The 24,892-nt window shown below is 39.4% G+C and overlaps 1 protein-coding gene and 1 pseudogene across 1 annotated transcript; both read left to right on the top strand.

The window, feature by feature from the left end:
- Positions 1–11,568: 11,568 nt before the first annotated feature.
- Positions 11,569–13,202, top strand: LOC149150213 (protein DMR6-LIKE OXYGENASE 1-like). The gene is made up of 4 exons (XM_089445195.1): positions 11,569–11,934; positions 12,107–12,354; positions 12,468–12,789; positions 12,892–13,202. The coding sequence occupies exons 1-4, from the start codon at positions 11,686–11,688 to the stop codon at positions 13,135–13,137; spliced, it is 1,065 nt and encodes a 354-aa protein (XP_089301321.1). The 5' UTR covers positions 11,569–11,685; the 3' UTR covers positions 13,138–13,202.
- A 1,343-nt stretch (positions 13,203–14,545) lies between these two features.
- LOC149150212 (transmembrane 9 superfamily member 11 pseudogene) lies at positions 14,546–21,758 on the top strand (annotated as a pseudogene).
- The last annotated feature ends 3,134 nt before the right edge of the window (positions 21,759–24,892 follow it).

The following is a 24,892-nucleotide window of genomic DNA, read 5'->3' as shown; positions in this document are numbered from 1 at the left end:
ACAGGATGGCAAAAAGCAGTTTCCCCGCACCACTTTGGGATGGCAGGCGGTTTCCATATGTGGGGGCATGAGAACATTCAATGGGCGACACGTGGCTGGTGGGTCCGGCGGGAAACCGCTTTCCCCGCGGGCTATTGTACGTGTTCCTGGGGGGTAGCTACAAATACCGACAGATCCACTGGAAATGATCGGAGGGCCCAGGTATAAAGCACATGTTTTGGTTGATGTGACAGGGGAGGGCCTCGCCGATAATACTTTTCGTATGCTCGCAGCTATATGATATGGTCGTGTGGGTTTAGACTTCGCATCCCGGGAAAATAGATTTATAGAGGGTTTTATAATGTTTAAACTAAAGAACCCGGGAGCTAAGGAAACACGACCTTTACCCTAAATGCCAGTGTAAAACAGGGGTAGTGGGGTTTTGTGGAGCTATAGGGAAAATGAAGGAGGAAGCGGGAAAAACTGCTGCGAGCCTTATGCACCCAAAAACAACACTGCCCAACCTATTTTTATCCATCAAATATCGGAGAACATAGCAGAGCTAACACTGGCTCCTTCTGGGGATGAGATCCTCCCTGTGAGGTCTCAAGAACCTGCAGATCAATGCCTTCCTGATGAGAACAAATTAGCCAAAATTCCTAGTGTTCCATTGGGCATGGAGTCTACTTTTCTTACAATAAACTGATAAAATAAAATATTTACAACTTTAAGGCCCAAAGACCTTAAATCACATAAATTTTCAAAAACCGCCCATTAACTGGGCCATCAAAAACTGCTTCTCCCCCCATACTTTTCAGTATGAAGGTGTTGTTCCCTTGAATCTGTGAAATGATGAAAGGAACTTTCCCGAAAGCATCAAATTTCCCATGATTTCCTTTCTTTTATTTTAGTGCATCCCACTTCAAAACCAAGTCACCAACCTGAAAATTATTTGTTTTTGCCTTCTTGTCAAAGGCTTCCTTGATTTTTTTTCTGATGTGCTGCAGCCCTTTCAACCAGTTGTTCTCTAATCTGTTGTACTTCTGCTAAATCAATGATCCTCTTTGCCATTTCTTCTTCCTCATTCTTCTCTGTTTGAAGGAATTTTGCCGCAGGGAGAGTCAGCTGAATTGGGAATACAGCTTCAATGCCATATACCAGCTTGAAAGGAGAATTGCCTGTGGATTTTTTAATGGTCACCCTGTCAGCCCACAGTGCATACTTGAGCTTTGAATCCCAATTCTTTTTATTGTCCTCTAACAGCTTCTTAATTATCCTTATTAGGCTTTTATTAGAGGATTCTGCCAGACCATTTCCTCGAGGATAATATGAGGTAGAATGAACCAATTTAATGCCCATTGAATTGCACATATCCACCAATTCTTTTGCTCTAAAGGCTGCTGCATTGTCTGTGACTAATTTATGTGGACAACCAAACCTGGTAAAGATATTTTCAACTAAAAACTTCATGACCACATTATGATCAACCTTTCTGGTACGAATTGCTTCAATCCACTTGGTGAAATAATCAGTGGCTACTAATATCCACCTGTGCCGGCCACTGGAATGTGGATTGATTTCTCCAATGAAATCCAAGCCCCACTGCTAAAAAGGTCATTTTGCATGTATTGGTTTTAAGAGCAGGGACTTCAACTGTTGTTTTCCTTCAAATCTTTAGCACCTGTCACAAGATTTAACAAAAGAAAATACATCAAAAAATAAAGTGGGCCAATAGTACCCAGCTCTGAGAATTTTGTGGGCTGTAGTTTTCCAATAATGGTGCCATCCACACATGCTGGAATGAAGTTGCTGCATGATTTCTATTAACTGTTCTTTGTCGAGACACCTTAAAAGCACTCCAGATGGATCCCTCTAGTAGAGCAGATTTTGATTAATGCAATATTTAGCTGCTCTAAGCTTTATAGTCCTGGCTTGAATTTGAGTAAAGCTTGAAGGGATTTCTAGCTCCATCAAGAATTTAACTATTTCAGGAAACCAATCAGAAGAAGCTATATTTTCTGCCACTGACTAGTCTCTGTCTGGGTCAGCTGCTTCCTCTTCTTTATCTGTCTGACCAATTTTTACAATTGTGCACAGGGAATCAATATCCAAAGATCTGTAATTTTCTTTAGCTAACAACCTGGGAAGACCCTGACCTCTAACAAGTTTGGTGGGCTTTAATTTTATACTAAATTCTATCATCTTTGAAATCCATTTTTCCCTTCTTCCATCAGCATCAGGTTGTGTTAAGACATCTTTTATTGCAGTAGAGGGTACATATGCAATTATCTTGGAATGCAAGATATAAACTCTGAAATATTTTAAGGATTTGATAAGGGCATATGCATGTTTTTCAATAATATCGTACCTCAGTTCAGCATCCCTCAAGTTCTTGTTGAAAAATGCTACTAAATGTTCTGAACCTTCTTCATCTGCTTGCAACAAAACTGCTGCAATGGTGTTTTCAGAGGCAAATGAGAATATATGGAACTCCTTGTTGTAATATGGACTTATCAAAGTGGGAGCCTCCATAATAGTTTTTTTAATAGACTCAAATGATTTTCTTGCTACATCATTCCATTTGATTTCTACCCCTTTCTTCAACATGGAGGTAATGTGCTTCACATATTCAACAAAATTCAGGATAAACCTCCTTACAAAGTCAATTTTACCCAGAAACAACTGAATATCTTTCTTTAATCTTGGGATAGAAAAATTCTATATTGCTTTTACTCTTTCTGGATCAATTCAGACACCTACAACAGAGACAATATGTCCCAACGGCTTGCCTTCTTCTAAAGCAAATTGTGACTTTTTACGATTCACTGAAATCCCAAACCTTTTGCACTTCAGAAACACTTTTTCTAAATGATGCAAATGATTTTGATGGCTGCTGGAGTATACTGTTATATCATCTAGGTAGATGAGGAAAAATTTATCTTTCTCCCCTACAAATGCTATATCCATCGCTCTCTGAAAGGTTGCTCCAGCATTCATCAATTCAAAAGGCATCTTGGCATACATAAAAGTACCCCAAGGAGTGGTGAATGCAGTTCTCTCTTCGTCATCTGGATGCACAACACTTTGATTAAACCCTGAAAATCCATCTAGGAAAGACATTACTTTGGCTCCTGAGACCTTCTGCAGCAAATGCTCCATCTTGGGTAGAGGATAGTTGTCTTTCTTAGAGTGTTTGTTCAAATTTCTGAAATCAACACACAGTCTGATTTCTTCACTTTTCTTCCTCACCACTACTAGGTTGGCTACCCATTTGGAATATCTAAGAGGAACTGTAATCTTGGTAGCCAACAATTTTTTAATTTCTTTTTCAATTAGAGGAATAAGCATAAGATTTATTGGTCTCAGCTTCTGTTTGAAAGGAATGGTGTCTTTCTCTAGAGGGATTTTATGCTGAATAATATTTCTATCATAGGCTTTCAGGTCACTATATTCCCAGGCAAACACATCAGAAAATTGCTTCATTAAACTGCAGTATTTAGCACTTTGATCATCAGACAGATGAGTGGATAGATTTATATATCTAGGCTGACCTAGAATTCCCACATCATGCTTACAGACTGCAAATTGATCTTCTTTTTGGGCAGCCTTGTAAGGCACATCATTTTGGTCAAACAGCCTTTCTAGAGGAATTAGACCCTTTGGGATATGATTGTTGGGAATCTGGACAATGCTATTTTTACCAATTTTGTTTCTAAGCTGGGATTGAGGGCTTTCTTGCAAGGCTTCATTTTCTTGATCAATTTGCATTTCATAAAACTCATCAACGACTTGTAAAAACCTATTTATCTCATCATCATCATTAAAAAATTTCCAATGCCGGACATTATCAGGCAAGGATGGTCTGTATTTCATTTGGACTTCATAAATTAGTCTGGGAGGCATGGGGGGGACAAATAGACTAGTAGAAACAGCAAGTGAATCAGCAAGCTGATTTTTGGCTCTAGGAATATACGAAATACAAAAGTTTTCAAAGGAATATTTGAGTCTACATACCTCATCTTTGTATGCTTTAAGCCTTGGGTGCTTTATTTGAAATGATTTATTTACTTGCTGAATAATCAAATCAACATCTCCAAACACTTTTATGTTCCTAATTTCTCTGTCTTTTATTGCATTAAGTCCCAATAGCAAAGCCTCATACTCTGCTATATTCTTTGTGACTTGAAAAGCCAGCTTAAAGGACAATTGTGTGTTTTCTTTCTTTGGAGATACTAGCAGCACCCCTGCTCCTGCAGTCTCCCTGGAACATGCTCCATCAAAGAACATCTCCCAAACCTGACTTCCTTGCTCTTCTTCGGCCTGAACTGTAGGTTTCCTAATTTGCGTTGCAGCCTTTTGAGATTCTTCTATTTGGAGAATACATGCTCCAAAATTAGTGTCGACTGAATATATGGGATGATTAGTAGGTGTTACACAAAATATTGTCACCATGACTTTCTGCAGTCAGTGTGAGTCTATCACCACTCATACTGTCCTCCTTTGCAAGTCTCAAACCTTAGCTCTTCATGTCAAGCCTTAAAAATGAGAGAAAGTCTTTGAAAATCAATAAAACTCTGGTTCCACACTTTCTCTTACCATTACCTGTGGTCCTGCACCCCTTGGTCATGTTACCTGCGGACCTACCCGCTCTGTCTCTAAAGGAGTGGGTGCGGACCCCTATGAAAGTCAAAAAGGCGCAAGTTTACTCTTAAAAACTCACTTTGGGTTAATTCTGGATGCTTCTAGAATGAATATTGACGTGGTTTGTTCGCTCCCAGGTGGTTCATGCATCCCATAACTAAAGGAGTTAACCCCTTGATGAGAGGAGCTTATCCCTTTGAAGGAGGACTTATCCCTTTGAAGGTGGACCTAGCAACTTCCCTCCTCTGCTCTATAAATTGAGGCATTGGGCTAGTTTCTAGGGAGGTTGGAAGCTAAACATTTTTTAGGGTAAATGTTGTTGGAATTGAGACTTCCTAGTTAAGCTTGAGAGGAGAGATTACATACCTTTTGGCTTCTTTGGGAAGAGAGTGAAACTTGTCAAAGTAAAGGAGATTCTTGCTGGACCCTGGGAGGAGCTTGTACAACATCAAGGCACCAAGGTTGTAAAGTTCTTCTTTGATTAAAGTTAATACAATTAGATTCATTTTTCTCAATAAATTGTCTTCTATGGTTTATTTCATGAATTCCTTGATCATCATGATAAATATGGTTTCTTATATTGGCTTTTCAGGTGTTATTTGATATGTGTGCATGTTTGTGTTTGCAGATTCTTCAAAAGGGAACTCATTTGGACAAACGGAGCGTGGCTTCCACAAACTAGCACTGGACCCGAGGTAGGCCTAAAACACCTATTAACTTTATTTATAAATTGCATATTTAGAGAAAGATATAATTTGTTTGGTTTGATTGTCGCTAGATATCCATAGATACTAGGGAGATCGGTCTTGTCCGCAAGAACGATTTATCTGCCCGACAGTAAGATTCTTCTCATCACTGATGATGTATGCCAACTGTACTTCTCTGTACAATCTCCTGCTCTCTCCTCCAAAAACTGGGACAGTGGCATAAGATAGATCATTCTGTAATGTCCCACCTAGTCTCTTAATCCACCCTCTCGACAACAACATGCCAAACTTGGGAGACACATCTGCCACCACAATATCCATCATCATACTCTTCATGGGCAACTAAGTTTGGGTAATGGATAGATCTTTAATCAATCCCAGACATTTCACTTTCCTTGAATCAAAAGAGAATAAATCATGGTATGGTCTAGTGATATCAAGGCCCAACTCTTCCATGACAGCTTTAGGCATTAAATTGTGGCTGGCTCCTGTGTCTAGCAGGCAATTGTGGAGGATTTTGTCATGAATGGTTAAAGAGACATAAAAAGATGGAGAATTATTATCAGCATGTTCAATCATGAGGCTAAGCACAACAACAGGCTTATCATCTTGCAAATTGACAGAGTCAGTGGAGGTTTGTGTAGTCTCCAACTCAAGAGCTTCAAGGATAGGCTTTCTAAATACTTCACTCTTTACCAACTCTACCAGAGGCACAGAAATTTTCAATTTCTGAACTTCTTACTCAAAGTTGAAAGAAGAATATAACTTATCAGAACCTCTTACCTCTTGAACTCGAGCCTTGAGGATGACTGGCTCAGCTGTTGATCTTCTTTGTCTGATATTCTGTGACTCTGTCTAGATAGCAGTGCTTTAGGCATGATTTTCCTTGACATTTTTTGCATTCAACCTCAAGTTATATCTTCGCTGCTACTAAGTTTGTAGGACAACTTCTTTATCCCATTCTTGATTGTCTTATTCTTGCAGCAGTGATTCTTCATAAGTAGCCAAAGTCAAGAATGCAGCGCTGCCTTTATCTTCCATGCAGTGAATTTCATCCTCATCTTCAAATTGTTCCTCCTCCATGACTACATTTTGGAAAGGAGCTTTAACTTTATGATCTTCCTTTGATTCTTCACCCCTCTGAATAATTTGTAACTGTTCATTTGCTCTTCTGAATGGATTTGGATTTCCTAGAGCAATTGTGTTCTGTTGCCTTGTTTTTCCTGAATTCTGCTCCACCTTTAGCTTAGATATTTCAGCAGCGAATGACCAATCATCTTTGTCATTTTATCTAATTTAGGCTCTGAAGATGATGTAGAGGAGGTAGAAGCCTGACCTCTCTGCCTCCTTCTGTCAGCTTGACTTTTGAGCTTTTCTGTAGCCATAATATTGGATTCTACCTCTAATGCTGCATCCTGCATGTCTGCCAGAGTAGCACATCTCCTTTCTCTCAACAATAAGCAGAAATCAGAGTCAAAAGCATTGGCATAAGTGAGTTTGGCAGAGGTGGGGGTAGGCTTTACCTCAGTTGGTATCCCACTATACATACGGTTGAATCTTTTATTAAAATCAGGCCAGGATTCACCATTTTCCCTCTTCAGGTTACCAAACTCAGTATGGTAATACATTAAGTCCTTTTTATCTCCCTAGTGCTTCAAAAATGCATCATCTAAGGCTTCAATATTAGTAATAGATCTAGGGGCTAGTTCTCTGAACCACTTTCTGGCCTCTCCATCAAGGCTCTGGACAAAAACTCTCATCCACACATCATTTTCAGTTATATATAAGTTATCAACATAACTGTAAAAGTCTTCAAGGTGTTCTTCAGCGGTTACTCCCTCTGTGCCAGTGAATTTAGGCATATATTTTTTATATTCTCCCACAGGCATGGGATTCAAAGGAATAGGCAAGACCAAAGGTCTATATCTAGCATCAACAATTCTCTCTATCTTCGTAGGTGCTTGTTGGCCTGCCATGATTGGGATATGTGGAAGGATACTAGCAGATTGAATGGTAGGAAGTAATGTGATGGATGGTAGAGACAAAAGGATGTTCTGTACTATATGGGAAGTTTTCTTTGGACTGAGATTCAAAGGGGAACTCACTACACAAGGGGATGTATTAATCTCTGCAGGTGTTTGTTCACTAGCAGCATTAGGCTCTAAGTCTTCAAATTGTATATTCTCAACTAAAAACTCCTCATGCAGAGACAAATAAGATTTCTTGGGCTTACCTGATCCTAATGCCCCTTTCTGTGATGCTTTCTTCGATTTGACAGTCCTCTCAGGGTCAGGCATTGGTTCAACTGGTGATTTTTGAGGATTTCTTCGAGTATGTCTCACAAACTGAGCCAGAACTTCAATGTGGAGTCACCAAATGTTGGTCTTCCTCCATTGGACTCGCTAGATAGATTATTACAACCAGAAATGTGTCTAGACCTTGTCTATCATCAAAATATGGAACTGTGTCATTCTCCCAGGGAAGCTGAGCTTCAATTCTCCTCTCCCCGGCAACGATGCCAATTAATGTTATCACTCCAAGAAACTCTCCTAGGTTGTATATCAAAGATGCTTGGGAACATTACAAACTCAACAAAATGTTGGAAAATGGTGGATGAATGGAAGGAATGATGCATATTCAAGCCAGATAACCACTTCTACTATGCTTAACCCTAGACATGGGTGAACACCCCCAGACTACAAGGCTTTAGACCACCAGTTACTCACAGTTTTAGGATTAAGCGGAAATAGAGAATACTGATCACACCAGCAGATGCACAGGACCCTGTGATGGCCAACTGCAACCAGTAAAGAGCTCTGCAAATCTATTTCATAATGCATAGACAGGATGACAGCTCTCTGGCATTAAAACAACAGAAACCTGCATACATATTCAATAATACTAACTAGATTCTAACACAGAGGTGGGATGACAACCCCTCTAATGCTAAACATCAAGAGGAGATGAAACATGCATAATAGGCACAGCCTGGAACAAAGAAGAAGTGGAAAGTCAACAATTAACAACAAAAGAAGCTTACATTAGCTGAAAATGAAGACCAGAAGCTGCAGATATCATAGTAGTTATAGTCTCCAGAAGTTGAACTTTACATCAACATAACATTCATCAACCCTCATTACATCTCCTTTCTGGGTATATATGGAGTTTGTTTACAAAAGTCTGCTATGCTATGCGTGGAGGGCCATAATGGATCACCAACCACATTTACAATCTAATATGGGTTTTTGCTGCAAAACTGCGTGTTTTAATAAATCAATTTGACATTCACTGGTACTTTGTTGTCCTTCCTAATTAGGTGGAGTATTGTTTGAATAAATTCAATAACTGATGTAGGCATTAAACTGCTCGAGGATCGTCCTTTCTTTCTCGACCATGTTGCTCTTTGAATGTGGTAGCTGAGGATTTAATGCGCAGAGTATTGAATCATGGGCTCCTTCCTCCTTCGGGTGTACAATGATACAGGTCAGAGGCATGAAAACATGGAGGATGCATGGGCGGGACGGGAATAAACCACAGCCGTCGGATCCTGTAGATGAACGACGGAGAATGGATCGGAGGGAGCTATCGGGGAAAACGGGCGGAGGCAGATGTGGGCCATCAGATCGTGGCGACGATGATTCGACGGCTATCGAGAGCAGGAGCTGCGTGAATGTTAACAAGCAGGGGTCGTACGGGATGGCGGAAAGCGGTTTCCCCGCACCGCTTCAGGATGGCAGGCGGTTTCCGTATGCAGGGGCGCGAGCACATTCAATGGGCGACACGTGGCTGGTGGGTCCGGCGGGAAACCGCTTTCCCCGCGGGCTATTGTACGTGTAGGTTCGCGGGGCGGGAGCTGCGAATACTGTCAGATCCACGGGAAATGATCGGAGGGCCCAGGTATAAAGCACGTGTTTTGGTTGATGTGACAGGGGAGGGCCTAGCCGATAATACTTTTCGTATGCGCGCGGCTATATGATATGGTCGTGTGGGTTTAGACTTCGCGTCCTGGGAAAATAGATTTATAGAGGGTTTTATAACGCTTAAACTAAAGAACCCAGGAGCTAAGGAAATATGAACTTTACCCTAAATGTCGGTGTAAAACAGGGGTAGTGGGGTTTTGTGGAGCTATAGGGAAAATGAAGGAGGAAGCACGAAAAACTGCTGCGAGCCTTATGCACCCAAAAACAGCACTGCCTAACCTATTTTTATCCATCAAATATCAGAGAACATAGCAAAGCTAACAGTGCCATCAGAGATGATAAGGGGAATTTAATAATAATCTCTCATAGCTACTTAGGCAATGCTACCAGCAACATGGCAGAACTAATGGCCATAGAACAGGGATTAGAGATTCTGAGAAATCTCAACATGAAGAACTCCATGATAGAAGCTTATTCTGAATTAACAATCAATTCTATAAAAAGAATTGCTAATGGCTCGGACCCTGAGAAAGTCTCGCACCACTAGAGACTGTTGCAGGTTTATTGGCACATTCGATCACATCTGAGAATCCCGAGAACCCTTAGTTTTGCTCATGTGCACAGAAATGCCAACAGAGTGGCAGACCAACTGGCAAATGAATGGGTGCTCTGTAAGTATGAATACAATTTTTATAATTGGGAAATGATGCCTACGGGGAATTTAAGAGAAGAAAGCCCACACGGACAATGAGTTTTTTCTCAAGTCGGGCAGGGAAGAGAATGGTGGACCAAGGTTTATCTAGCCTCATATCGTACTCGTGTTGGTTGAAGGCTCTCTTTTGGATGGTAGGAGGAGAGGAACAAGTGGTTTCGTTCATAGAGGATGCAAAGGTAAAGCAGTTTTGTGGTTTATCACGCACATTCGAGACCTAAAGTGGTTTTTCAAGGTTTTCCTCCGATGCCATTCATCAATCAACACGTGGCAGTGGACGGAGAAAGAATACCGTCCATATCACGTGGGTTATCCTCGTGCTTCTTCTCCGTGCAATATTCTCCTCACCCATTGGATTCGGGGAGGGAAGATCAATGACTCTAGTATGTCGAGCTCGTTCGGGGAGTTTTCCTTTGTGCTTTTCGAGGTTTATGTGTGGACTCCTGGAGGGCAGTACTCTTAGTCGGATGAGTCTTAACCCCTGGGCGGAACCGTTTTATTCTTTGTTTGGAGTCTTTTCTCCTTATGTGTTCAGAAGTTTGTTTGTCAGTGGGTCGTTGGTTGTAAAGGTTTGCAGCCCGTTGTTTAGGGTAGGCGGACCCCAGTGTTGCCCGTTGACTTTGTCCGGGACTTGTAACATAGTTCTGTATTTTTTAAACCTTTGAATGAGAAACTAAAAAAAATGTTGCTTTAGTAAAAAAAAATTAGTTTTATAATTTAATTAAATTACTATTATATTTAATTTCAAAATACTTCTATGCAATCCGTCAACATACTAATGGAGATCACAAAACCAAGAAAGTACGATCTTTTAATTGAAACGTACTTTCTTTTAGTTGAAACGTTACATCTTATTGAGAGGTTTTCAGTATCGAAGAGAATTCGAAAATGAAGCCTGATGTGAAACTGAGCACAGAAATAAATGAAAGGGGTGTATTGAGAAAGAAAATAAAACTTAGAACTAGGAAAAAAGTTTCGTTGGTAAAAGATTGCAAGATGCACTTGATTTAGAGGACTATATTAAAATGTATGAACTAGTATCTACGGCACAAATAGTTTTGACTAGCACGGTGAAAAAGATTATTAAGAAATAAAGATTTGGAAATCTGTCATTTTCATTTGTGAGTTGGCTTGGTTTTCTTGAAAACACAACATTCATTCTTTGCCAAATGTTTTTCACTACAATTTAAAATAGCGATGGATTCCGTGACAGCATTCACTTGGTTTGCTTGAAAACCCAGTATTCTTTGCTGGTTTGAAAACAATTTAAAATAGTGATGAAGGAGGCCGTGACATGATTCCAAATAAAATAATTCAAATCCCAGACAAAAATATGTCTATGCCAGCTGAAGTCGGGTACAGTAGGCGATGAACGATAACATACGTTTATTGCTTCCTGAATTTAATATCAATATAATAATAAATTGGTACACGCAAAAGAATTTAATATTTTCTCACCGTGGCCTTTGGAAAATTTTTAATGTTAAACGACCTCTAATATCAAAACCCATGTCATAATATTTGATGAGAATTCCATAAACGACCTGGGGATTTGGACAAAACTCCATCGTCAAGCAATCGAAAGTCAATCCACCCCTTCGACAATTTTTTGATGTGAAACCAATCTCAATTTTTGATATGAAACTCTTAATCCTCAGACCGGTCTACAGTTAATCCACTGCCCAATGCCCCAGTTTATTATCCAGATCACAGAAATTGGAGCAGCATGTCTTCTGCAATGGATGCGCAGAACCAACAGCTCAGTAGTGCTGTTGAAAAGCTCATGTCGAATGGAATAAACAACCTCAAGGTGCAGGACAGATATATCCTTCCTCCCCATGAACGCCCACAGAAGTCCGAGATCTCTTACTCTGAGAACATTCCTGTAATAGACCTAAAAGATCTGGATGGCCCTAACAGAACAACAATAGTCAACGAAATCCGACGTGCATGTGAAGAAGATGGTTTCTTCCAGGTACACACCTCAATCCCTAACCCACAGTTCTCCCTCCCCTCAAATACTTTTCGCTGATTTTCTGTGACAGTTGCAGACCATAGAGTCTATACATCTCTGTTGATATACTGGTATTAATATAACGACTATTCAAGTTTCATGTCCAAGTGACTATAATTTTTGTTAATATAAGATAGTGAACCACGGCGTGCCAGAGAATGTCATGAAAAGCATGATGGAGGTAGCCAAAGAGTTCTACGAAATGCCCGTGGAAGACCGAGCGTGCCTCTACTCAGAGGACGTAAATCAGCCAGTCCGGGTTTTTACAACCTTCAATCTCAGCAAAGAGAAAGTTCTCAACTGGGTGGACTTTCTAATCCAGCCTTGTCATCCTCTAGAAGAAGTCATCGGCTCTTGGCCTGAAAAACCTGCCGCCTACAGGTAATCACCGAAATTTCATCTATGATAAATTATCAAAGACAGAACACTGGAATCGATTCATCTTAACCCACTATGCAAAACTGTAACGGGTTCGATTTGAGCTTTTCTCGCAGAGATATTGCGGGCAAGTACGCTGGTGAGATGAGATCGTTGATACTAAGGCTGCTGGCTGCAATTTCAGAATCTTTAGGGTTAGAATCCGATTACTTGAATAGAATTCTTGGGAAACATAACCAACGGATGACCCTAAATTACTATCCTTCATGCCCAAACCCAGATCTTACTCTCGGTTTAGCAAACCATTCGGATGCAAGTGTCATCACTGTGTTAATGCAAAGCAAAGTCAGTGGCCTGCAAGTATTCAAAAGTGGAAAGTGGGTTGCCGTAGAACCCATAGCAAACGCGTTTGTGGTCAATTTGGGAGATCAGCTGCAGGTTAGAAAGAATGAGCAGATCTATATAGTTAGCTTTTCTCTGTGCAAGAAATTGATAGTATTGATCATTCAATTTGATTAGTGTGTGATTTGAATGTAATAGGTTGTGAGCAATGGGAGATTTAGGAGCGTCCAGCATCGAGCAATAACGAATATGCACAGTGCACGCATATCAATTCCCACTTTCTATTTCCCTTCAGACGATGCTTTTATTGCTCCTGCAACGAGCATGGTGAATGAACAGCAGCCAGCTTTGTATAGAGGATATAAGTTTGAAGAGTTTTTGGCAGCTTTCTGGAACCAGGAATTAAAGGGAAAGAGTGTGCTGGATCGTTTCAAGATCGAATGAAGAATGATTTCTGTTATTTGAAGAATTTGAATAGCCGTTTGCCTTTGCATTTGGCATATACATCCCACCATGTTATTTCAATGCACATAGGTTAATCTACATGTGTTGTTAAGTCTAGAAGATATTGAATCTTTAATTTCTTTTAAATGAAAGATTTATATTAGTGTAGTAAACTCGTTGTATATGTTTTGTTCTCTTGAAAACCAGAATATAAATCAGAGAAAACCAGATTACAAAGAGAGTCAAGCACTTACAAAATTAGAAGAGAGTTTATGAAAAACAAACTAGATTAGACGGAGTGATTCGTTGTAATATTATTTCTTCTTTCATATTTGGTTTGAGAAAGGTTTCTTGGTTTCATGTGTGCAAATCTAAAGTTGAGATTGGAGTAAGGAAAATTTAAGTAGATCAATGTGAGGTATCTTTTCCCAAATTTTTCTTATTCTCTAATTTGCATTACAATTTCTGTTTAAGTTTTATATAATAACATTATTAATATTATTATTATTTTATAAAGTGGAAATTTTCTTGATTTTTAATATTATGATATAGAGCAGGGTTTTAAGACAATATTTGAGATAATTTTTGAGTATATTATTTTAACTTGAGACACACCAAAAATTGTGTATTGTTTTAAATATTATCTTAACGCAAGTGCTTCAAATTATTGTCTTAAAAAATTGTTGTTTCCATGAAGACAAATATATAACACAACCATTATTGTCTCTTAGGAGACAATTTCATTTTTCTCAAATTATTGTCTTAAAAATTTGTCTCTATAGAAGAAAATTTATAACACAAGCATTATTGTAGACATTTTCATTTGCCTCTACCTAGAAAGTAGTCGGAATTAAACACATATTGCCTTTATAGAGACAATATGTCTTTAGTCCTAATTATTGTCTCTCTAGAGAAAATAAAAAAATATATTTAAAGACAATACAATCACTTTTGTGTCCTTAGAGAAAAGATAAATCAATGAATCTAGGAAAATATCTTACCATTGAAAAAAAAAAAAAAAAACATTCATATTAGAGCACATTTGAATCAAACCACCAAGTTATGGCAATAATTGAAATTGCATTTGCAAGTATTGATTTTTAAAAAATTCCCGCAAATAATAACATAATTTTTGTAAAATCTATAATCTATAAACTAACTAAAAATTTAGAGAGCAAGTCCTCTTTGAAAAGTATGGCTTAGGACAAGATCAAAGAGGAGTGCGAAAGAAATTTCATGGGCATGGACGACCTCATTGTCTAACCATGCCAAGAAGATGCCCTGATGGGAAGATCTGATAAAGGCCTGTAAAGAACCGGGCTCAGACGTGTAGATTTGGGTTGTTTTCTTCTCGATGTGTTCAAATAATAAACCCATTATCAATCGAGAGCTTTTAGAATTAAGAGAGATGGCTACAGGCATAGGAGTCTGTCAGGGTTTGGGATGTGGGTTCTGTTTATGTTGGGAAACACACATAACACAAATGCATTTTATCTTCCTTGCAGTTATGCCAACTCATATCTGCAAGGCATAAGTAGACTTATGGGTGAAGGTCAATTCCCTTACCTCAGTTGATGTTGGGTATTTTTTGTATGGGAAAATACCAAAACCAGACAAACAAACACCACAGAGCCAATGCTCTGTTCCATTTCTTCCAGGACATTTGCACAGCGAAGCTATTAAAAACAAAATGACTCATAACAGTCCATTACAACAGCATAAAACATTTTCTATTGCTTAAAAACAAAAAAAAACTGATACAAACTTCATCCTCTGCACAGAGAGGGATTTACAAGACAGACTCTGTCTCTGTTCTTCTCGTTCTTCCACTGCTGTGGGTATTACAAAAAAAATTTCAAACTGTTCCTGTGTTTTAGAATGGTCAACAATACATAACAATTTGCCTCTGTTATGTTTCCAGCACTGCTGTGCTTTCTTCTCACTGTTCTTCATTCATCCTTCGTGCGCGGGCACTCTCCACATTCTTTTCTTTGTTCTCGTAAACAATACACCCGCGCAGGCACTCCTCTGTTCTTCATGAACAACACTACAGCTCGCAGGCACAATGCAACATTGTTTTCCCTGTTCTCATTTAACAACCATTGCGCGCAGGCACACCACTCTCTGTTCTTCATGAACTCCCTGTTCTCTTCTAACTTCCTGTTCTCTCTTTCACAGCGCCCGCAGGCATATCTCCATATTCGTTTCCCTGTTTTCTTACAACTCCCGCGCGCAGGCACAATTACAGTTATTCGTGAACAACAGTCATAACACCAAAAAAAAACTAAAACTGCACTAAAACATATGTGCCATAGCCAAATTTTAAGACATTCACCAACTTCCTGCGATCAGACATAAAACCCATTAAATTTCATGTCAGGCGGTCAACGGGGAAACCAGACTCTGCACGCAAAAAATTGATTTGATGTAGGCGGGAAGCAGCTTCGGAGATCGATGGCAGAGGTCGCACGTTGGGTCAGATCTTGGTCCCCTGGGCTGATCGGATGCAATTCGCACACCGTTCTCTCGCAAACCAAACGACCTTTATCGTCCGGGGAGCAGGCGGTAAAGCTGTTGTACAGGGGACGCGTGGCGCGTCCTGATTGTGTCGGGGCCTCCTCTGCGGGTACAGCCTTCTGCCAAAGGCGGTGCGGGGAGACCGGGCCGGTTTACCAAAACCGCTGTGCAGTTGGAATTAATATTCCAACACTCCCCTTTAATTTCAACTGCTGGGCATTAGGACATACCCAAACACTTCCTCACATAGAGGGATTCCTCAGTACTGCTGTTACAAAGATATCTTCCTCACATAGAGGGATTCACCAACTGCTTCTGATGCAGTTCCACAAACAACAAAATAGTATTCCTCTTAATAGAGGGATTAACCTGAAACTGTGCTTAAGAGCACCTTCCTCATGACAGAGGGATTCACCATGTGACTGTGCTTAAGAGCACCTTCCTCATGACAGAGGGATTCACCTGTTATAAAAAACATCTTCCTCTTAACAGAGGGATTTACCAAACTATGCTAAAGAGCATCTTCCTCTCAACAGAGGGATTCACTGATGACTATGCTGAAAAGCATCATCCTCTTGATAGAGGGATTTACCATGTCACTGTGCTGAAAAGCACCTTCCTCTTTAACAGAGGGGTTCACTAAGAACTTCACTTCCTCTCACAGAGGGATTACTACCAAACACTGCTTTAGATGCAATTTCAAAACAAAACATTCATTGCACTGTTGTGCATACTCATTACATTGTTCTTTTATGCTGCTGCATATTCTCTGCTGCACTGTTGTGCCATCTTCTTTGTTGCATCTACCCCACACTGCTGTGTCTACACTTGCTGTTGTGTTGCTGCACTTCACTTACATTTCTTTGCAAACTCTGCATTGCTGTGCGTTAAAAAAAAATTCTTACATGTGCGTTGCTGTGCCTTTCCTTTCTCACATTCACACTGTTGTGTGAGAATTCTTTACTTGTGCACTTATGCGTGCTTCCCTTCTTCACAATGGGAAAACTTTTCTTCACGCTGCTGCGTGCTCCCCTTCATTAATTACAATCGTACTTCTGCTGTGTCTTACTTGCATTTCAGATGCAAACAACACACTCACTGCACTTACATTTACTGCTGTAAAGAAAAAATTTCTTTTACATCTGCTGTTGTCCATTACCTTTCATTTCTTCAACAAAAAACTTCATGCTGCTGCATTTTCTTATTTGCATTGCTGTGTAAAAACACATTTCTTCATTCTCTCTTAGCTCTGGCTTCATTTTCTACGCACTACTGTGCTTCTCCTTCTTGCCATCACGTTGCTGCCTTTTCTTATGCACTATTGTCCATACCCATAACCATAGACTCTGTCATCCCTGGGTTTTTATTTGCTGCTGCGTTGCCTCTGCAATTTTCACTGTGGCTGCCTTTTGTTTCATCATACTGCTGTGTGCCCATACACTAACTCTTTACTCTCCATTACTTGCACATAGAGAGAAATCACCCTCACGCTGTTTTGCGATGCATTCTCCACACAACAAAAAAAATTAACACGGGCTGCTGCCTTTTCTTTTTACACCCTTGCTTCACACAATCTTAGTCTTCATTCATTTTTTTTCACAATGCACTGTTGTGCAGTTCCTTTCATTTTTCTGCTGCCACACATTATCATTCACCCATGTGCATTAAAAATCTGCTATCCCTGTTTTTCTTTATGCATTTCTTTGCATGCTGCATTGCATATGAAGAAAAACATTACATTTTTTTACTGCTGTGTATTGTACTCACTCTACTGTGAGTATGTTCTCTCACATTACATAGAAGGAAACTACCTTCCATTGCTATGCATTTCAATGCATGTGCTCCATAACAAAAAAATTCAAAACTGTTGTTTTATGTTCTATCTTCCCATTGCTGTGAGGGTCTCCATGCTTTGCATGCTTTTCTTATTGCGCTGCTGCACTTCACATTTGAGCGCTGCCCCTTTTTCTTCTCTGCTTTTATGGCAGATTTAACTTCATATTTTTCCCTTATAAAAAAAAGTCTTCATCAAGGAGTGACTGTTAATACAGTTCAGCAATAAGAATTACAAGCTCCCCTTTAATGTATGCTTGTTTTCTTTTAGCAGACTCTTCTCAAAACAAATTTAGATCCACTGGGGAGTTCAAGGGGTTTTCAGGTTGCATTTCCTTCCTTCTCCATACTTGTGTAACTTTCTTCTTTTGCATGGGTCTAGCTTGTGTAAGATCCCATGTTAAGTTACAATCTCGTGCCATATGCCCAATGTTATGACACTTGAAACATTCAACATTGTTCATGAATAACATTTCATGATTTCTTCTAAAATTGTTTCTTGGAGGTTGTCGGAGACCACAACATCTATCTTTATGAAATGCTCTACAGTCTTTTGCCATATGACCAAAGTTTGAGCAAGCATAACAATAACCATAAAATGAACTTTGGTACCTGGGAGATGGAGGTTTTCTTGATGCACTTCTGAACCCTTGCTGCCTTGAGATCCTTTGATGATAACCATTGCCTCTTGCCTCTTTGACATCAGCTACATTTCTTCTTGGAGCTGGTTTTCTGCTTGGAGCAGGATTTCTTCTATTGCAGCCTTCATTTTTCTCCTTGCCTTTGCTGGAACTAGGAGCATCACCATCTCTTTCTGGCTTCTTCACATCTCCTTTGCTTAAAGCATCCTCATCCTTGTTTGAGGGTTCACCTACATACCCAAGTCCTGATTTATCAAATGGAGATCTGTGATAGCTGAGCATGTCATCCAAAGCTTGAGAGCTCTTCATGATCTTGTTCATCCCTTCAACCTTCTTCCTGAGGAGGACAATCTCTTCTTCTAACTTTTCACATACATTATTTTTCTTTGCTAGTTGTCCCTCAGTTTCTTCCTTGCTACGAGTAGCTTCAGCTGCTACTATTTTAAGGGAGATAATATCAGTCTTCATTTTGGAGATTTCTGCTTCACTGTTCTCCATTTTCTTTTCAGCTTCTTGTGCCTGCTTCCTGGCTTCTTGTAGTTCAGACTTAAGGGAGGAGACCTCTACCTTGTACTGTCCAATCTCTTCTACAAGCTTGTTCACTCTCTTGTGCCTTTGTTCAAGTTGACTTGACAAGGCGTCTTCCTGCTTCTTTGCTTCATTCAGCTGATTTGTCATGGATATGACTTCTTCATGATGTTTCCTCTTGCATTGATCAAGCTCCTTCTTGAGCTTGGCAAGTTCTTCATTCCTTTCTTTTACTTGAAGCTTGATGAGGTCAAGCTTTTCATTCTCAGCTTCTATGATGGGTTCATAAGTTTCTTCTTGACTCATTGTCATGGTCAGTGCTCCCTTTGCATGAAGGTCATGCAGTCTGTCCCATATATCCTTTGCTGATGTATATTTTCCTAGATTCCTCTTCACAGAATCAGGGAGTCCATCCAAGATAGTCTTTGCTGCTTGTGCATCATACTCCATGGATTCTTTATCCTTCTTGCTATCATCAATCACTGATTCCCAGATTTCACTCCCTTGAAACTGTAAGAAAGCCCTCATTTTTATTTCCCATATATCAAGGTTCCCATCGAACCTTGGAACCTCAAATACAATGCTTTCAAATAGATTGCCTTCTAGTTTAGTAGAGGAGGGAGACACATTTTTAGCAGGCTTGGAGGCTTTCTTCTTTGACCTTGCCATTCTTAACTAGGCTTCAAATACTTGACTGTGTTTTTTTTAATCACTGACTGTTTCTATAACAGTAACACAAAGGAAAGCTTGAGGAATACCTTAATCCTTTTCGCTGAGGCTTCACACTGCTGGAGAGGTTTGACTGCTGCAACAACACCTTCCTTCAGCTTCTTTGAGTCTTCAAAGAGCCTGGACTAGCTCTGATACCACTGTTGGGTATTTTTTTTTATGGGAAAATACCAAAACCAGACAAACAAACACCACAGAGCCAATGCTCTGTTCCATTTCTTCCAGGACCTTTGCACAGCGAAGCTATTAAAAACAAAATGACTCATAACAGTCCATTACAACAGCATAAAACATTTTCTATTGCTTAAAAACAAAAAAAAACTGATACAAACTTCATCCTCTGCACAGAGAGGGATTTACAAGATAGACTCTGTCTCTGTTCTTCTCGTTCTTCCACTGCTGTGGGTATTACAAAAAAAATTTCAAACTGTTCCTGTGTTTTAGAATGGTCAACAATACATAACAATTTGCCTCTGTTATGTTTCCAGCATTGCTGTGCTTTCTTCTCACTGTTCTTCATTCATCCTTCGTGCGCGGGCACTCTCCACATTCTTTTCTTTGTTCTCGTAAACAATACACCCGCGCAGGCACTCCTCTGTTCTTCATGAACAACACTACAGCTCGCAGGCACAATGCAACCTTGTTTTCCCTGTTCTCATTTAACAACCATTGCGCGCAGGCACACCACTCTCTGTTGTTCATGAACTCCCTCTTCTCTTCTAACTTCCTGTTCTCTCTTTCACAGCGCCCGCAGGCATATCTCCATATTCGTTTCCCTGTTTTCTTACAACTCCCGCACGCAGGCACAGTTACAGTTATTCGTGAACAACAGTCATAACACCAAAAAAAAACTAAAACCGCACTAAAACATATGTGCCGTAGCCAAATTTTAAGACATTCACCAACTTCCTGCGATCAGACATAAAACCCATTAAATTTCATGTCCGGCGGTCAACGGGGAAACCAGACTCTGCACGCAAAAATTTGATTTGATGCAGGCGGGGAGCAGCTTCGGAGATCGACGGCGGAGGTCGCACGTTGGGTCAGATCTTGGTCCCCTGGGCTGATCGGACGCAATTCGCACACCGTTCTCTCGCAAACCAAACGACCTTTATCGTCCGGGGAGCAGGTGGTAAAGCTGTTGTACAGGAGACGCGTGGCGCGTCCTGATTGTGTCGGGGCCTCCTCTGTGGGTACAGCCTTCTGCCAAAGGCGGTGCGGGGAGACCGGGTCGGTTTACCAAAACCGCTGTGCAGTTGGAATTAATATTCCAACAGTTGAGACAAAACTTCTCTAAAGTTATTACAACCTTCCGTTCTACAAACCCTTAGATGGTGTAAAGGACAGGGCAAAAAATCTTGGGGAACTCCTCATGGGGGACAGGATTGCAAGCTTACCACTCATATCCACAGGGCTTAGATTTATGGTTGAAGGTCAATTCCCTTACCTCAATCGAGACAGACCTTCCCTACATATATTACAGACCGCCCTTCTGCAAACCCTTAGATGGTGTGAAGGACAAGGAAGAAAATCTCGGGGAGCTCCTTATGCGGGACAGGATTGAGAGCTCACCATATTGTTTTTGAATGAGTGTCAATGAATCTGAAATTTACCTTTGCAATACTACTTCCCTTGGGACATGAATTTGAAATTTACCTGTGCAATACTACTTTCTAAGGGTAAGAACAGGTGAAGGTGAAGGTGTTAAAGCATAGGATCAATAATCTCCACCAGGTGAACTTGATGCTCGATAACCTTCCTGCCATTCAGTACACAAAGCAGGACAATTTCAGCCTTCGGTGGACCGGGTTTCTCGAAGGCTTCTGTGTCGATAGAGCACATTTTCAACCACCTGAAATTCATTGTTCTAGTGCACATGTATGCTGGTGAGAGTGCTTCTAAGGTCATTGGGACAGGAGATGGCAATGATACAACGCCGGTCGATAGAAAAGATCGTAGCATGATCCCTGGATTCATGGTTGTGGGGTTTGAGGTTGTTCCTTGCAGTTACCAGCACAATATAGAGGCATCTTCAAATCTTAAAATGTATGGAAAGTATCCTACTGCCATTGACTGCAGCCCATCTAGGTGAGGACCTTATCAAGCTGTAAAGGAAGGACACCTAATTATTTTCGCTTACGAATTTTCCTTGAGGAGAGTCATATCAGATGGCCATCAAGAAGGGATGCGTACTTGAAGATGGAAGGAGCCCAGGTGCACTGGTCTTCAATTCTCAACTTTCTCATGGTCGTTTGTTTCCTTGCTGGTGTTTTTCTTGTCATCTTCATTTTGGTTGGGTCGGTTTTCTATGTTTTCGGATTTCTCTTTATTATGTTAATTCTCCTTGTAGTTGTTCGTGCAGAGTTTCTCTAGTTCTTACTTACATGCACCGGAGTGTGGAAGATTAGGAGTGGTGGTGGAAAGCATTCTTTGCTTATGGCTCTGTGTCAATTTATATTTTTCTCTATTCATTAAACTATCTGGTGTTTTATCTGCGCAACCTTAGTGGTCTTGTGTCATCTGTTTTGTGCATTTTCTACTCTGTTTATGGTCTTTTCCATCATGCTCACCACAGGGACCATTGGACTCCTTGCGTCCTTCTGGTTTTTGCATTACTCGTTCTCTTATGTTAAACTAGATTGATGTTCAAAGTGCAGTAGTGGTTAGTGGGCATCAAGCTAGGGGGTTGCTTTTCGGTGTACGTAATATGAAGTTGTCTTGAAGCCTCTAGTGTGTCTAAAATAGGTTTAGTTGTTTATGAAACTTGTATAGCAATTTGGTAAAGCATGATAATATGATCATTTGAAGCAGTTCCTTAAAAATACAAAACATAAATAATAAAAAAAACAAAACAAAAAACTAACTAAAAATACTTGTAACAAAAGAATTTTCATTTTTAAATTAATTAGCTATTTTTATTTGAATTTTTCAATCCTTCAATTAAGTCTTTCACTAACGGGAATTAAACCTAGTTAGAAGACATATAGAGTCCTATGTGAAAAAAACAAAACCTAAATATTTTGTCTTTACCATGGAGGGCTTCACCGAGTCTACACTACTAGAAATTTAGTTGAATCCTCTTTACATCCATATATGGCACATTACAAACTATGAAAATATGTTGGAGAACAAAGGATATTAAGGCAGGGCCTTCTTCTGCTAGATTAGCCATAAATCAACAAGAAATCAGTGAGAAGGTGGAAAAATCATGCAAAGTTCTCAACATACTACTATATATCATTAATAAAAGTTCCAAAAAAATCATCAACAAGTGCTAGTCAACAAGGGAACTCTCTTGAAGCCACCGCGTGTCATCAATCTCATCATCAACTATGGAGGAATACAAAGGGTAAAGTGTGTTATCATATGATATATCACCAATCTATGTATGAGAAATCCAACCATCACCAAGCATAAGAGAAACCTCCTAGATGCAAGACCATCATCAATGAAAAACAAGAGCATGCATATCCATAAAAAACTATCTCATCCACACACATAGGAAAAATCTACCTCATCATGAAACCATAGCTCATGAATGAGCTACTCCAACTTGCAAAATATACAGAGTTATTAAAATCACAATAAAAATTACACTAGCATTAACTATATAACTATTCCAGTTACGTTTCAGTCATCAGTTACACTAGACTTACAAATCTTCCACCTATTCATGGTTGATGTGAGTTAAGGGACCTAGAAATCATGTAGAACAAATGTTTTTTTCTCTTTTTAATTTACTTTGATGTTAAATTATTTTTTTCTAAATAGTTTTACCTTTGTGTGATAATCCTTGTTGGGTTTTTTAAATTCTATTTTTGTACCACCTATAATCTATTATGTGCTAGGGATTTCATGAGACCTTATAGTTGGGCATGTATCAATAGCTTCTTTTTTATTAATAGTGATACTCAGGGAAGAGGTTTCTCTAGTCAATGTTCTTGTCTTTTATTTGCAATTAGCTTTAACTGCAACGTTCTTTGCTGGAGTTTTCCAAGCTTCTTTGGCTGTCTTGAGGTAAACACTGAATAGTTTTCTATAATTGATATGCTCCAACTAAATTTTTTATTTTTTGAGTACCAAGCCTAATAGCCTAATCGATATATATTCTATGCCATTTTCTCAATCTTTGAGTAGAGAGAATAATAGTTTTCTTTTCATTCAAAAACATGTTCATGTTTACACAATCTCGAATTCCTCATGGACTTTCTATCTTGAGAAACCCTAGTTGGATTCATGGCAAGCTCAGCTATCATAGTGTCTCTCCTAAAATTCAAAGGTGTTCTCGAAATCCAACACTTCACTCCCAACATGGACGTGGTTTTTATCTTGCATTTGGTTTTGGAGTGTAAAGATGAGGTTTTTATAGACATATTTTGTCCAACTACATTAATTAATGTGGAGAAGTATGTTTCAGAAGATATTTCTCTCAAATATTTGTCTTTGTTGTGGGCATGGAAGAGTGTTATCATGGGAGTTGTATTCCTTTTTTCCTACTCATTGACCGCTACTATGTTTGTGTCTTTCTCCTATTTTATCTTCCAATTTATTTTTAGTTGGTTCATGAAAAGTTACTCCAAATATAATGTTGGATACTTTAATGTAATTTCACCAAGATAATAGGGTGGGAAAGATCTTTGTGTCTATTTTGATGTATGTGTGTGATGTTAGAAGAATAGGGCAGGAAAGATCTTTGTGTCTATTTTGATATATGTGTGTGATATTAAAACAATATGGTGGGAAAGATCTTTGTGTCTATTTTCATGTATGGGTGTGACATTAAAAGAACACAGTTAATGAACTAGATATATTTAAATCTTAGATGTTTTTGATCCTCTATGTTTAGATTTAGAGTTTAACATAGATCTATACTAATAGCATAGAATAAAATACCAAATTGAATATTCTTATCTAGTGTCAAAAATTCTTTCCCACTCAACAATAATGCCTTAGAATCCTTATGTTATGATGTTCCCTCTTCTTACAATGGCAACAAAGGATGATTGATGCCATCCTTCTGGAATTTGTATACATTCTTATTTCCATCATGCAAAACACCTCTATCAAACTACCATGGTCTACCCAATAGAATATGGCACACATCCATGGGCATGATATCATAAAAGATTTTATCCTTGTAGTTTCCTATTTGCAACTCCACGTTACATTGTTCATTCACCAACAAATGATGACGATTTTGAAGCCATGACACCTTATAAGGTGTTGCATTCTTTATCTTCTCCAATTTCAACAGCTCCACCACCTTTGTAGACACTAAGTTGTCTGTGCTACCACTATCGATCACCACTTCGCATCATTTCCCTTCGACTTTGCAAATAGTCTTGAAAAATACATTTCTTTGAGCTAGTTCAATAGATTCCTTATCTAGTTTCGAGATCACTTTCTTAAGAAACAAAGACTCTCTTGTCTCTGGTACGTTGTGTACCTCCTGCACCTTTGGTTCCCCTTTTATACCAAGGAAACAACAAAATTTCTTTAGCTTGAAT

This window comes from Pinus tabuliformis, chromosome 9, assembly GCF_031772625.1.
Source record: "Pinus tabuliformis cultivar Carrire ecotype Pingquan chromosome 9, CPIR1, whole genome shotgun sequence".
Taxonomy (NCBI): domain Eukaryota; kingdom Viridiplantae; phylum Streptophyta; class Pinopsida; order Pinales; family Pinaceae; genus Pinus; species Pinus tabuliformis.
The sequence above is the reverse complement of the archived record's forward strand: the minus strand, read 5'-3'. Positions and strand labels throughout refer to the sequence as shown.

Coding starts and splice junctions, on each gene's coding strand:
- LOC149150213 (XM_089445195.1), top strand. CDS start 11,686: ATGTCTTCTGCAATGGATGCGCAGAACCAACAGCTCAGTAGTGCTGTT. Junction 11,935..12,106: donor AAGAAGATGGTTTCTTCCAG/GTACACACCTCA, acceptor TGTTAATATAAG/ATAGTGAACCACGGCGTGCC. Junction 12,355..12,467: donor GAAAAACCTGCCGCCTACAG/GTAATCACCGAA, acceptor CTTTTCTCGCAG/AGATATTGCGGGCAAGTACG.